Source organism: Bidens hawaiensis, unplaced genomic scaffold (genome assembly GCF_021521415.1).
Source record: "Bidens hawaiensis isolate Kalapana, Puna unplaced genomic scaffold, B.hawaiensis_p1.1 tig00013988_1, whole genome shotgun sequence".
NCBI classification, from domain to species: domain Eukaryota; kingdom Viridiplantae; phylum Streptophyta; class Magnoliopsida; order Asterales; family Asteraceae; genus Bidens; species Bidens hawaiensis.
The window spans coordinates 456,957-472,746 of NW_027492200.1; the positions used below are offsets into that span (position 1 = coordinate 456,957).

The 15,790-nt window shown below is 33.5% G+C and overlaps 1 protein-coding gene, 1 non-coding gene and 1 pseudogene across 3 annotated transcripts; 1 reads left to right on the forward strand and 2 right to left on the reverse strand.

The window, feature by feature from the left end:
* Positions 1 to 14: 14 nt before the first annotated feature.
* TRNAV-AAC (transfer RNA valine (anticodon AAC)) lies at positions 15 to 88 on the reverse strand. Its single transcript has one exon. It is a non-coding gene; the product is annotated as a tRNA-Val (tRNA).
* A 5,253-nt stretch (positions 89 to 5,341) lies between these two features.
* LOC143545656 (mitochondrial phosphate carrier protein 3, mitochondrial-like) lies at positions 5,342 to 9,231 on the forward strand. Its single transcript, XM_077037501.1, has 6 exons — positions 5,342 to 5,727; positions 7,733 to 8,094; positions 8,183 to 8,226; positions 8,332 to 8,546; positions 8,628 to 8,752; positions 8,851 to 9,231. Exons 1-6 carry the CDS (start codon positions 5,482 to 5,484, stop codon positions 8,939 to 8,941), a joined length of 1,083 nt encoding a protein of 360 aa, XP_076893616.1. The 5' UTR covers positions 5,342 to 5,481; the 3' UTR covers positions 8,942 to 9,231.
* Positions 9,232 to 10,207: 976 nt separating this feature from the next.
* LOC143545638 (uncharacterized) lies at positions 10,208 to 15,470 on the reverse strand (annotated as a pseudogene). The gene is made up of 14 exons (XR_013137468.1): positions 15,387 to 15,470; positions 14,166 to 14,247; positions 13,973 to 14,092; positions 13,732 to 13,829; positions 13,462 to 13,545; positions 13,240 to 13,373; positions 13,017 to 13,089; positions 12,374 to 12,419; positions 12,174 to 12,283; positions 11,960 to 12,067; positions 11,837 to 11,896; positions 11,138 to 11,199; positions 10,747 to 11,060; positions 10,208 to 10,450 (listed from the first exon to the last, which is right to left on the reverse strand). The product of XR_013137468.1 is annotated as an uncharacterized LOC143545638 (transcript).
* Between the last annotated feature and the right edge of the window lie 320 nt (positions 15,471 to 15,790).

Here is a 15,790-nt window from a genome sequence, read left to right on the forward strand (position 1 = left end):
GTAATAAAAATAAATGGCTTCGCCCGGGTTCGAACCGGAGACCTTTAGTGTGTTAGACTGACATGATAACCAACTACACCACGAAACCATGTTGATTATTTTGTCTGTTGTTTTTTATAATCTATTAAGTTAGTTTGTATAAACTTTGTACTTGAGTTTATTCGAAAGTTTTATAAGTAGGCTCATCGATCTAAAAGAATTGAGTAGGGTCCATTGGTGATTTTAAGAGGATTTGACTTGAAACACGTGAAAAGAATATAACATTCACATTATTGAATTTAAATATATTTTATTTTCAGCGGGTCACATACAGTAACTCAACAACGTCAAAGAATGATAACTTTATTTTCAGTATGATTGTTTTGTTATTCAAAATAGGGGGGGAGTTTGTTGCTCGCATACATGTCTCTCTATTATAACTGCGTCCTTTTATTTAAAATATAAATAAGTTTTTAAAAGATATTTAACCATCTTTCGAAGGATGCATATATTATATATGATATGATTTTTTTAGTTCTTGGGTAGGCCTCGTACTAGGCGAAGAGGACGGAGACTCGAAGAGGAAGGTGCTTGCGATAAAACTTGGACCGTTAAACCTCTAGTTATGGAGCTTCAACAAGCGCGGAAGAAAAAAGTAATGTGATGTGGTAACGGGCTTTAACACTGCACCGGGGTGTTAAGCCCCGACGAATCGCGATAAACAAGGGAACAGAGCTGGCCCGTGAGCCAGCAAAATAAAGATAGGGCTTTAGGCTCACACTTAGTCAAGGCCTTCCAATTAAAAAAAAACGTTGTATATGGATATATATTTAATTAGGGGAATACAAATAAAGATGCATGTTGGTCTGGTAGTAAACTTGCGTGTTGCATTGCATGTCACGAGTTTGAGACTCATTATTAGCATTTTTTTCTAAATAATTGTGATAAAAGGGCCACAAAATATCATTTTGATTTAGGCCTCCAAAATCAATAAGCCGGCCCTACAAGGAAATGATAACTTGGTAACATTAAAAAAGGAAATGGCGTGGTAACGGGGCTTTGAACCACAACACATTGTTAAAAGGATGTGTTAGTTAAAGTCTTATTGCTACGTGACACTGATGTGACCATGACGCTTTAACTTGATGTTTAAAGCCCCACCACAAGTAACCATAGAGAGACACCTAGTCGAATATCATGAATAAGGACCAACTACATAAGCAGTTATCCTAGGAATATACTAATGATATGACATAAGAGTAAACATGGTAATAAAAGGAATTTTTTTATAAACTTCTAGAGAGTGAAACATTTTGACTCCATAAATATCTTGATAGCAACTTCTAAGTTCTAATGGACTCGTATGTAGCCTTCACGTATTTTGCATGTCAAATCCATACTATATATTTGGTTTTTATTTTTAAAAGTTAAAGATTTAATTATTTTTATTTTACCACATAGTAAGGCAATTGGCCTGTAACATTCATAAATGTTACTTCCTCTGTCCCGTTAAACCTTAAAAGTATCCATATTTTTTTTATTTGTTTCACTACAAATTTCTACTTTTAAAATTTATTAGTCAATTTTCAAATTTACCCTTTAAACACAAACAACTAATATTAATAAACAATATTGATAGACTCAATTTCCCAAGAACATTATTGTCATTTGATAAGCAAAAAAAAAATAATCATTCAGTCTACTTTAAACTCTATGTTTTTCAAACCATGATACTTTTAATGAGACATAGAAAATAATAGATAATGGATGTTGCCACGCGTTGTAGGGTTATATTGACATGGTTAAAAAGTAAAGTAAAGAGAAGTGTATGGAGTTTACAAACACTCATATTATGAAAGTATTGATATAAAAATAGGAAAAAAAAAACAATCGTGTGAGGCAGCAAAAGAAAATATACGCATTAATCAAGTGTACTCATTGTGTTTCAAGAACTTGTGCTATAACATTTTTAATGTTAAGTAGAATGCGTATAAAATAACGTCATGCCCGTGATGCGTTTGCAATAGCATGCATCTGAACGTTGGAATATAAATAAGAAAACGTGTCATAATAGTATATTTTATTTAGAAACAATGAAAAGTGACTTCTTCATAAAAATAAATGTTAAGAAAACCAAATGGAACCTTAAAAGAAGTTGGTTACCAAACAAAAACAAAAACAAAAAAATAGAACCGTATCAAACAAAATTTCAATAATAATTAAACACATACTATTAAACATTAAAAAATACACTAGTTAAATAAAAAAAAGTGAACCACTAAAGAAAAGCTAAAAAAATCAACTATTAAACATTGGCACATTGAATAGAAGCCACTTACACAAAAGCCCTCTAACCTTTTTAAATGCTCATATGCGCCCACATCCTTTTTAATAAGTCTAAATAACATCATCTATGTGTGTATAACCAACCTTCACAAAGTTAGTGATGCCTTTTTATCTATCAAACAAAAAACAAGAAAAATAATCTGCATATACTTTTAAAAGCTCATTTATTTTGAATCGACCATTGCTATAGAAACACATGAACTTTAAAAAAAATATATGTATAAGGAACTAAAGCTCTTGTTTAGTTTCGCTAATTTATAGTGTGTTTTCTATATTTTGGTTTGAATGTATAATAGGATATTCCTATATACTTTTGTTTGTTTTTGTTATACGTTGTCACCTTATCCACTCAAATATTGTCGTAGTCGCCACTTCTACTTGTTACTTCATGTCTTCATCCCATTTTCCTATATGATGACAATTAAATATTAACAATATGATATTATATTATAGTTTTATTTATCTAAATTATACCTATTCTAATATTCATGAAGTACTTATTATTATTTACACTCTTTTTAAAGTCGGAATAATTTTACCCATGCGTCCATGACTTACTTTATATTTGAGTTACGTGTCTGCCAGTATATATATATATATGTATTTTATATATATATATATATATATGCTATTAAATTTATGTGAGACATTTTTAAAATTTCACATTTAGGCTTGCGCATTGATTCACGTATGTGACAATATTTTCCAATGTTTTTAAAAATGGTTTTTAACTCGTATCAGATTGGACTAAAAAATTGTACAACCTTCTGAATTGGGTTGTACCGGGATGTTCAACCGGGCTTAATAATTTACCCTGTAATTTCATATAAATGTAACTTCAACTCAAAAAATAATCAAAAAGTATATGTTTCCATAATAATATATAATCCAAAAGTTAAGCCATAATAAAAAAATAATACTAAAGCACCCGATTTTCAAAATATAACACAAAAGTTTACTCGTTTCATGCTAATCGATAGGTTAAAAGTAATTTTTAAAAAATTTGTGCTGCAAATTATCAAAAATTTCTTGGGCTCAAAGCCAGTATTTTTAAAAAATACCGTTTGTTTTGATGTTCTAACAACCCGTCTAAAATGCAGGGCTCAAAATACCGACATTATATGAGAAACTCGATATTACCGGTTCAATCGACCGGACCGGGGTACCTGTTTTTAAAACAGAGATATTTTCCATTTCAGAAGTATTGATTACTCCCTTTTTTTCACCCAACCACAAAAGGTATGTAGACCCAAAAGAGAAAGGGTGGTTGTACTTGCATCTTCTAGATTGACATTTGACAACACTAGCTGCTACAACTTTACATAAAAAGTGATCAAATTAATTTTTTAGAATATTTCACTGCAACGTTTCCTTCTTTCTATTGATCTAGTTTCTCCAATTAGTTTTTGTACCTCTTTATTTTATGCGAATTGATCTTCGACTACTCAAAAGCGAAATAAGTTTCGTCTATACAAATACACGAATAAATTCCATTATCTATTTTTATACTCTTAACATCCACTTATTTAGGCCCAAAATTACAAAGCTTGTCTACTCAAACACGAATTAACTTTCACCTATTCAAATACGCGAATAAATTCAAGTATCTATTTTTATACTCTTAACATCCACTTATTTAGGTACAAAATTACAAAGCTTGTCATAATTTTGAGTTAGTTTCAAACTTAAACTTCTCGACCTATTTTTAATAATTACTTGATGAAATTTTTAACCAACCGGATTATGCCGCATTGTAAAACCATCATGTCGATAGTTTTTCTTTTTCTTTTTTATTAATTGTCGGAGCCAACAGGATTATTTACGTGTTTGGCGAGATTTTTGAACAAGTACTATCAGAATCTGGTTGGTTAAAAACCTCGTCAACTAGTTATATAAAAAATAATCGGTATACGAGTTTTAGATGAAATTTACATTTTGTCGATATTTTTTTGAACGACCAACAAAACCCTGCCACCCGGGTATATCAATGGCAAAGGGCCACCCACGCCCACAATGGCTGACAATGCTGGTGACCAAACCATCACCCATTCAAGGGAAAACCCCAACTCCAACTCACAATGGTAAAACCCCATCTCACACACAAGTGACACAACATTTTTTTTTTGTTATAATTGAGACTCGAACCAGCAATATTTCTAAAAAAAAGTCATCAGAGTACCGCTAAAACGCCACTCTTCTAATACAATTTGTCAATATTATTCGGTCAAATAAATATATTGTTCATTTCCCTTATTTTAAATGCTACCAATAACCAAATGTCAAATAACACCATCTCATAATCATGAGACATGTGACACCGGTTTAAGCTGACTAAAAACTAAAGAGAAAATTCCTATAATAAGCGTTTACGAAAACGTTTTTCAGGTTTTAGGTGTCATTTGCAAGAAATTCTCAAAATATGTATTATAATCTAGTCGTGACGAGTAATTTGTATAACCAATTAAATCTTGACAAGAGTATTTAAACTAACATAACAAGCAGATTTACTAATCATTTACTTGTCACGACTAAATAAGTTTTATGCCTCGTAATCAACGCCCACGAGTAATTCATAAGTTCTTTAGTCGCGACGAGTAGATTGTAAGGTTAAACTAGTCGCGACTAGTTAACTACTAATAAACTACTCGTGTATGAATGTAAACCAGGTAAACTAGTCGCCGCGACTAAAGGACGTATGAATTACTCGTGGGCGTTGATTACGAGGCATGAAACTTATTTAGTCATGATGAGTAAATGATTAGTGAATCTGCTCGTTACGGTTAATTTAAGGGCACGTGACAAGTTTTAAGTGGTTCTACAAACTACTCGTGTGTAATCATAAACTACTCATCACGACTAGTTTATAATACCTATTTTGAGAATTTCTTGCAAATGACACCTAAAACCTGAAAAACGTTTTCATAAACGCTTATTTTGAGCATTTTCCCGAAACTAAAGGCTAATTCAAATATTATAAAACCCGAAAAGCCAAACAACCCTTGAAATGCGCATACATTTATAAACCTTCCAAATTCTTCTTCTTATTCTTCGTCATCTCCGTTATATTATTATTATTACTAATAACAATTTAACATAACAGTGTGCTGCAAGCAGTTACAATAATAATAATACTCACAATTACATATACTGTTAATAATGGAGAATTCGCGCCAATCGGTGATACCGATGTTCCTGTACTCGTCTTCATCGAAGTATCTGATCGAGTTCGAGCATTTGATTACGAAGCCGCCGCGTAATTGTTCGTGTTCGTCGGCGTCTAACGGCGATCTGGAGGTTTTTTCGCCTGGTTATTACGCTAAGTGTAGTATAGGTGGTGTTTTCAGCTGTGGACTTACGCATATGGCCGTTACTCCGCTTGATATTGTTAAATGCAATATGCAGGTACATTTCTGTTATTAGTAACGAGTATTTGCTTTATGAGTAAAACCTAGTTAGCTCAAAATGATATAGTTTAATATAATATATAGGTATTTATTAGGTTTACGATTATGATAGCTGTATACTGGAGTCACACTATAAGGTTCAATTTTGGTAATCGGTTGTGGTTTCTGTAGGTCGTTATTAGGTTTTCGATTGAATATGATTATGCATTGATATATTGATAATTTTTAGGTTTATGATAGATACATACTGGAGTGACACGATACGGCTCAATTTTGATAATCGCGTGCGGTTTCTGTACTGTTGTTAGGTTTGGAGTGAATTTGATTATGCATTGATATTTTGATAATTTTGAGGTTTGTGATAGTGCGTACTGGAGTCACATGATACGGTTCAATTTGCTAATTGGTGCGGTTTCTGTAGATCGTTGTTAGGTTTGGATTGAATCTGATTATGCATTGATATGTTGTTATTTAGTAGGTTACTATACTGGAGTGACACTATACGGTTCAGTTTTGCTAATTGTGTGCGGTTTCTGTAGATTGTTATTAGGTTTGGATTGAATTTGATTATGCATTGATATATTGATAATTATTTGGTTAAAAATAGTTGAATACTGGATTACACGACACGGTTCAATTTTGCTAATTGCGTGCGGTTTCTGTTTAGGTTTGGATTGAATATGATTATGCATTTTTATTTTTGTTTTTGTTTTTTTATCAAAAAAAAGGATCAAATTACAATAGAGAGTTGGATAAGCGGGGGTAACACAATATGGTTCAATTTTGCTAATCGCGTGTGGTTTCTGATGACTTTTATTAGGTTTACGATAGTTATATACTGGAGTCACACTATACGCAATACGCTTCACTGCTACAGTTTTGTTAATAGCTTGCAGTTTCTGTAGATTGTTACTAGGTTTGATTGGATTTGATTGTGCATTGATGTAAAAACTCTGATCTGCACTTGCATATGTAGATTTCTGTTGTGCAGATGATTTCAAACTCTTACAATTCTGTTCTTGCTATAGTTCAGTATGATGTATTGTTAGTAATTCGGTTTACGATAGTTGCATACTGGAATGACACAATACGCTTCAATTTTGCTAATCGGTTGCGGTTTCTGTAGATCATATTAGATTTGGATTGAATTTGATTATGTATTGATACAAAATCTGTGATCCGGAGTTGCAAATGTGGATTTCTGTTGTGCAGATGATGTCGCTGTTCTTACTATAGTTCAATATGATATATTGTTAGTTATTAGGTTTATGAAGCTAATCACTTTGCGGTTTCTATAGATTGTTATGAGGTTTGGATTGAATTTGATTATGCGTTAATATAAAAGCTGTGATCTGCACTTGCAATGTAGATTTCTGCTGTGTAGCTTATGTATTATTGCTTGATGCAGAGCATTGTCATTTTCAAAGGAAAACTTGATGTACATCAAAATATCTTAGGCTATGTGTTATGGGAGGGTAGAAAGGGCTATGTGAAAGGGGTAAATTGCGCCACGTCCGCACTAAGTTGGCAAAAGGAGATAAATGATTGGTTAATATATTAATTAGTTGGGTGAGGTGGAGATAAATAATTGGTTCATATATTAGTTAAAAAAAGGTATAAAAGGTCAAAGAAACAAGCCTCGGTTAATATATTAATTAAAAAATAAAAAACTAAAGAAACAAGCTTTTAGGCCCACTACCTTGATGGCTATGCTGCCCTCGTGCCCCTTTCGCACCTTTTGGCGCTAGGTCTATTGGCGCTCCTTTTACACTACCATAATACATACTCTTATACAAAAGCTTTAGAATATTAATTAAAGTTCATGATGACCTCAACTTGCAATTAATTAATAGGTTCATGAAAAACCTACAGGAACTAGTTTTATATAATTTCTTGATCACTGTAATGATTTGACTCCTTTTAGTATTACAGCCATGCCACTTTGAATTCTGTCTTAGTTACATTGCTTAACAAACATTTCATGTATATCCAAAAATCTTCAGATCAACCCTGCAAAATACAAGAATATTGCTTCTGGTTTTGGAACATTATTGAAAGAGCATGGAATTAAAGGATTTTTCGCAGGCTGGGTGCCAACCTTGCTAGGATACAGTGTACAGGGTGCTTGTAAATTTGGGTTTTATGAATTCTTCAAAAAGGCTTATGCTGACATTGCTGGTCCAGAGAATGCAGCCAAATACAAAACCTTCATCTACCTTGCAGGTTCTGCATCTGCAGAGCTCATTGCTGGAATTGCCCTTTGCCCTTTCGAAGCAGTTAAGGTTCGCGTCCAAACAAATCCCGGATTTGCCACAGGTATATCAGATAGCTTCCTAAAGTTCATTAACGCTGAAGGCACTGCTGGGTAATTTCAGATCAGATGCATATTTATTAATTATTATAGTATTATACAGTTATTTTTTTTCTAAATAAAATTGCTTATTTTTATATAGGTTGTACAAGGGGCTAGGACCTCTATGGGGGCGACAGATTCCATGTAAGTTAAGATTATACATTGTCAATAGTTTTTGTATCATTCTTACATGGAGATATGCATATTGTCATTTATATTAATTGTTTATTATTATGTACATGTTTTCAGATACAATGATGAAGTTTGCATGTTTTGAAACAATAGTGGAGATGATATACAAGCACGCCATCCCCATACTAAAGGATGAATGTAGCAAAAGTTTGCAGCTTGGAGTTAGCTTTGCTGGCGGGTATGTAGCGGGTGTACTATGTGCTATTGTTTCTCACCCTGCTGATAATTTAGTATCTTTTCTTAATAATTCACAAGGGGCTACCGTCAGCAATGTGAGTCACATTCAAGTCTTTTATATGTATTATTTTAACCTTAATTTTTTATATTTATAGTGTTTATTCTTTTTGGTGCAGGCTGTTCAGACGCTCGGTTTGTTGGGTTTGTTCACTCGCGGTCTTCCTCTTCGTATTTTAATGATTGGAATGCTTACTGGAGCACAATGGGGGATTTATGATGCTTTTAAAGTAGCTGTTGGGCTGTAAGTTTCTTCCACTCTTTATATACTATAAAACAATGATTATAATATTTGTTGTTTCGAAAGAGGATGATAAACCGTAAACGGTAATTTTTTTATAGGCCTACTAGTGGCGGTGGGGCGCTGACTTCCAAAAGGAAAATTGACGACAAAGTGATTTTTATGGCATTGAGAAGGGATTTTTTTTTATGAGTAGATAACATTAGGTTAATGGTAGGGGTTTGGTCTCGGGTTTTTGGTTACCGAAATTGTTACGCGAAACATTTTTGTACAGGGTTCATATCCCTTCATTTTGGGCATCATTTAATGAGGTGTGCTGCATATTTTTCAAGAAACCGTATGTGGTATGCAGGTTTTTCAAAGTAATGACAAAGCTTTCTTTAGTGTCAACTTATTTTGCTTTCGAAACAAAATGCGAGTCTCGTTGTAAAGATAATAAATAAATGAGAAAATTCAAGGCAAATAACGTGAGTCACGTTGTAAAGATGATAAATGAGAAAATTTTGGTGGTTGAATAGAACAATGACCTAAACAAATATTCAAATTTAGGGTGTGCAAAAATGCATATTTTTTTCTTCACACCCGTTTTGACCCAACTCAATAATTCATCTCTTGCAAACTTGAGCTTGGTCCATTTCGATCTCTATTTTTAGAGCTTGGCTCGTGAGTATTTTTTCAAGCTCGAGCTCGACTCAGGCTCGGTGTGTTTAGTATTTTCTTAATCTATTTTTGTATACTTATAATTATTTTTTTATATACCATTTTCAATTATTTATAATTTTATATAAGATAATATATATAATTCAGTTATATTTTGATAATATTAAATAGATTAATCGATAACTAATAAATATGTAATACAAAAATTATGTTAATGGCATGCTTGTTTAGGCTCGCGAGCTAGCTCGAACTCAATAAGTGCAGTTCGGGACCGGCTTGGGCTCAATTGAGCTTTTTCACAAGTCAATCTCGAGTAGCTCATGAGCAGCTCGGCTGGTTTGCATCCCTAGTCTAACGAGTCTGCTTCTATGGTTCCGGCAAAGACAAAATTTGTAGCATTGACTACCATTGATGTTAATGGTTCATGATGTGGTTTTGAGCAGAAATCAACAGTTTATGCAGAAAGCATTCACTTTTTTTTTTCTCATATTTGTGGCTAAATTAGTAATCTAATACATGACTTCTGATTGGTGTCCATTTTTTCATGCTAATCTTAAAAATAAATAACTTTTGCAAATTAATGGATTTGTAGTTTATGTACAAAAATAAAAAAAAGTTAAAATAGATAACTTTCGTTAACTATTGATAATATTTGTAGCAAAATTGGTAACCTTAATTCATTGATAAGGGGTAATATAATTAAAAAAAATAATGTTGTTCTATAATTTCACTGCAATACAACTTTTCAGGGATTTGTATACAGGCAAAATAATAAAATACAACTTTATAGAAGACTGTTTTCAAATTTCTAATAATGACTCCTCCTTACATCATTCTTTAAACTTAACCAAGGTCTAAAGGAAATACGGTATCGAATACAATCCTAGCAAACACATGTCGCACTTCCTGTATGCTTCCGATCGCCAGCATCTCATAATTAATCTTGCCACCTTGCTTTGGCACAAATCTGGCTTCCTTACCTTGATTCACACATTCAAATATCTTCACCGCCTTTAAATACATGTGAAGAGAAATGAACACCTGCACAAATAACGTTAATCATGTACTAGAAAGGTGCCTGTGCGATGCAGCAACACAAAAGTTGGTAAATTATGTAACACGGTAACCTTTTTTGAAGTAAATAAAAAGACTATATCAACGCCACACTCAAATTAAAAAACAAATGCTCGTTTTTATGGTGTAAATTTAAAACAAATATATATTAACGTATGAAAGTTGGTTTAAAATGAAATTAAAAAAACGAATATATATGGTAGTATAGATATAAATAAATTCCAAAACTACACGGCAACATTATCAAAGAAACCGTTGATTACCAGATCAGAATAAGGTGCTTTAGGGTAGCTACTCATCGCCTTTGACACAATATGTATCCGTCATATAAGTTAGCGCCTTATTAACCAACAATCCAAGCTCCAAAACCTCTTTCTTGAGTGCCTTATTTTCAAAGTTGTTTTTAGGCTCTGATAACTCACGGTAAGTTGTAACATGCGGTTTGGATATTTTTCTAGCTATGCTAATAGCTTCCTCCATATCTCCACCGTTATGCACAGCTAGGCTAAATGCAGCAACCACTAATGGTTCCCTTGGTCGCTCTAACACCGCCATGTGGAACGCTAAAATCGCCACCCTGTAAATAATAATATGTTGATGTAACTAGAAAGTAAAAACTCATTCACATTATTATGCATATTGTCAAAAACTTACCATAAACTGCAATGACATGGTTTGTCTGGTGCTAGAAGTTTATCCATGTTTGAAAATAATGACTGCGGTTAATACAATATGATGTGTATTATTTTTGTTACAGCTCACTAATAACAATAAGCATATGTAAAGTGTAGGGGTGCAAACGAGCCGAGCTGCTCGAGATCGGCTCGTGAAAAAGCTACATCAAGCTGAGCTTAAACAAGCTCAAGCCTAAAAGTTAGCTCGTTTAATAAACAAGCCTGAGCTTCACTTATCGAGCTCGAGCCGGTTCGCGGGCCTAAGCGAGCCTGGAGTTAATATATTTTTTATAGTATATATTTAATAATTGTTAATTAATCTCTATTTCTAAACTTTGAGCTCGGCTCGGGCTTGTTTACTATTTCTTAATTAATATTTATATGTTTATAATTATTTTTATATATTTTATCAATTAATTTTATATTTAAAAATATATATTAAGTTAAATATAGAATTAATTGAAAAAAATATATAAAAATAATTATAAACATATAAATATTAATTAAGAAATAGTAAACAAGCCCAAGCCGAGCTCGAGCTTTAAAAATAGAGATCGAAACGACCTCGATCTCGAGCTCTGTGTAAGTTAAACGAGCCGAGCTCGAGCCTAGTCAGGCTCGGCTCGGCTCGTTTGCACCCCTAGTAAAGTGTGAAGTATAAAGTCATAGTTAAGGTTACCAAAAGCATGTTACTCTTCTTATCGCGTCTCCTAAAACCGTCACTAACAAAATACGCCGCCTGACAAAAATGAAAACAAGTCAATAGATGCAAAATTGACTATAAAGTTAGTAACTCTTTTACCTGAGTCGGTAAGAGTAGTTCTAAGAGACCGAATCTCCATAATACCCTCAATGATGGTTCTGCAGAACCGTATGCTAGCATGTAATTCATTTCCATAAGAAGCCTCCCCTTCAAACATAATGATTAAAAGATTAATATCGAATTTGTTCTTTTTTAAGTATCAAACAAAAGAATAAAAGGTGTGATTAGAATTAGCAAATAAATAATTAAATACCTTGTCAAGCAGAAGAACCGAGTGCGCAAGGTGTTTTATAGCCCGTGCAGTTTCTCTAGAAAAACCAAACCCTAAACGAGCAGATATTCTAATGGCACGTAGTATGCGAGCTGCAACATTATGAAATGTTTAGGATGCAGAATCAGTAAAAAAATAGTATTATAAAATAAAATAAATTAAATCAAAATTGAAAAACTTACCACAATCCTCAACGAATGAGAACCCGGCAGGATGAACAGTTCGCACCTACAACAAATTTATATTAATTAGGGGTGGCAAATGTAACCCATGGGTTGTATTAAAATGTATATAATGGGTCAGAATGAGTCAAACTAAAAATAGAAAATGTTGAAACAGGTCAAAACAGGTTGACATTTGTCGGGTTTTTTTATGGAACGAGAAAAACGGAGACAACTTTTTAGTATTTTTACTTTTTTAGTTTTTGATTTATATTTCAAATTATAATTTTTTAATTATATTTTTTGAATTTTAATGAGGGGTTTTTGAAATCTCAACCCATTTTAAACCCATTTCAAAAACCCCTCATTAAAAAGTTCAATTTGTTTTAAAAAAAATCATAACTAGAAATACAAATCAAAAACTAAAAAAGTAAAAGTACTAAAAAGTTTCCTCCATTTTCTCGTTCCATTAAAAAAAAAAAAACCTTCAAGAAATGTCAACCCGTTTTGACCCATTTCAATCATTTTCTATTTTTAGTTTGACCCATTATATACATTTTAATACAACCCATTCAACCCAATGGGTCACATTTGTCACCTCTAATATTAATACAAGAATGTTACACTATAAAGAATACACTTATGTTAAATGATGCATGCATACTTTGGTTTTTTTAATATCCTCGACTCCTCCTACATAGTCGTAAATTGTATTTTTATATGGATTGAACATCAATCTGCAAACGAAACCAAAAACCAATTACTACTTTTGGAAGAGTTAAGAATATTCAAGAAAGATAAAAACAAGAACGGAAAATGAACCAATTCAAGATAATATTGGAAACAAAGCCATTGAAGATTTAGGTTCCCAAGGCCAAAGCAGAAACCCGTTTATAGTTAAATCCTGTTGCATACAGTTCCTCCAACGCTTATGATCCTTTTCATCAAAGTCATCATGTTGTCGAGAAGTCAAACCAGTGTCCACCAAGCGGTTTCTTGCTGAAGTGCTGAAACTCGAAACCTATTAATATCAGTCACTTTTAGTCAAATAAATAATTAACGCATTCACTATGATTAAAATAACATGACTTGTTAGAATCAGCACAAACCTCTACAACATCGTCACACACGTACACATGGCAAATAGGAAACCGTTTCCCAACGATCTCACACCGTGAAAAAGCTTTTGTTACCTGCGAGGTAAGATACACAACAATGTTCCCAAAAGTTTAGCATAAATTTAAAAAAACAAACCAATTCGTCAACAACGTTCCTGCCGAACTATTCATCAAACGTTTGGTTTATTTACAGCCCTATATGCAGTAATCTAATTCAACATTCAAAAATACAAAAAATATAAGTATGACTCACTAACTAACCTCTTTTAACTCTGCTGTAGTTAACACATCGAAGTCTTTTGGTGTGCGTTTTAGTATTAGATCGCGTACACAACCGCCAACAAGGTATACATCAAATCCTATAAAATGCAGATATATAACAATATAAATCTTCAAGCATTAAATAAGCCAAATGTGTACATTTTTACAAGCAGAATATTATTATTATTATTATTATTATTATTATTAACACTTCCAAAATTCAACAAATGAACATGTAAACCTTGTCTTTTAAGACCGTTAAGAACAATCCGTGTAGGCTTTGATATCATCGAATTCGTAATCCCAAACTCTTTCAAGCTTAACTTCTTCCACTCTGGCGCTAATTTCTTGTCTTCAACACCTTCAATTCCAAACACAATTAATCAATCAACAACACAAAATGTCAAAAACACATCATAAAAAATCTAACATACCTCCGTCACAGGGCACAGAATCGGGGGAGAAACTATCTGGACCGTCAACTGTACCAATTGCTGCAACACAACTCAGTCGAACCTTCATACACATGAAACGCAACGATTAACAGAGAATTTGTAAACAAACCGAACACAACCGAACAAGGCCTTGTTCATGTTCGTCTGTTAAACTTTTATCAGACAAACAGACGGTGCAAACCGAACGCAATTTCTTGTTCGTGTTCGTTAATTAAGGAAATGAACTTGTTCGTGAACACAAACAATGTTCGGTTCGGCTACTAATTTCTTGTTGGTGTTTAAATTAATATTCTTATTCATATGTTTAATTTTGTATATAAATTAATCACACAATCCATTAACACACATATATTTTTGTTTTATAGTTAATAATTTTTAAACAGACATAACCAAACACAATTTAACGAACATGGCCTCTGTTCGTGTTCAATGTTCATCATTTATTTATTAAACTCATCATCATTATCATCATCGTACTCAGTAAATCCCACCAATAGCAAAGCTATGGTAGCTTCTGAGGAGGGTAAGATGTAGACAACCTTACCTCTACCCCTACCCCGTAGGAATAGAGAGGCTGCTTTTAGTCTTACCCCCAGCTCAATAGTAGTTTTGCATGAAGCCTTGGACATAAGGCACACAACACTCAACCATTGGTAGTGGCGAAGGATGTTGAGGGCCAGGCCCCCCCCCCCTGTTTTTTCGCGCAGCAGTGTAAATTTAGCCGTTTTTCGTCCGAAAATTTTTATACGCAGTGTAAACTCACCCGTTTTCGACCAAAAACTTGAGCCCGGCCCCCGCTGTCTTTTTGCGCAGCAGTGTAAATTTAGCCGTTTTTCGTCCGAAAATTTTTATACGTAGTGTAAACTTACCCGTTTTCGACCAAAAACTTGAGCCCCCCCCCCCCCCCCCGACATTTGTGACCAAGCTTCGCCACTGACAATTGGGACCCTGCTGATTGGTGCATGTATGATGTACCCTTGTCTTTCGGCTATCAACGCTAACACATGATGCTGCCTGATTAACCTTCCGCCACTTTTAACGCTATTTTCACCAAATTAGTGCAATTTCAGTTTTACCCACACAGGGCCCACACATTTGTTTATTAAACTAACGAAAAACTTTCCACCGAACTGTTTGGTTCATTTACAATTTATTAAAGAAGAAGTGAAGGAAGAAAAGAGTTAATGAAATAAAACGTACAGTGGAAACACGACGGAGGAGATAATAAGAATTGAGACGGAAATGAGGGTGGTATGAGTACCCTACACCTAGACTCATTGCCATTGGATATGTATGTATGTATATGTGTATTGATTAAACTAAACTACTGTATCATTTTCCACTTAACTGGTTTCTAGGGTTTTAACAGATGATGATGAACAAGGGGTTTATCAGTAGTGGATGGAAAAGATTATTATTATTATTATTTATTATTATTGGGCCGCGTCAAAGTTTGTTATCAAGAGTTGACTGGTCTGTTAAGTGCCAATGGGCCTTTGTTGTAACTTTTACCCGGTCAAAACTAGAAACCCGGTAAACCCGGTTAAATACCCGACTATACCTGGAACTGATTCCTACCTGACTTGGTTTTGATTTTTGTTGAT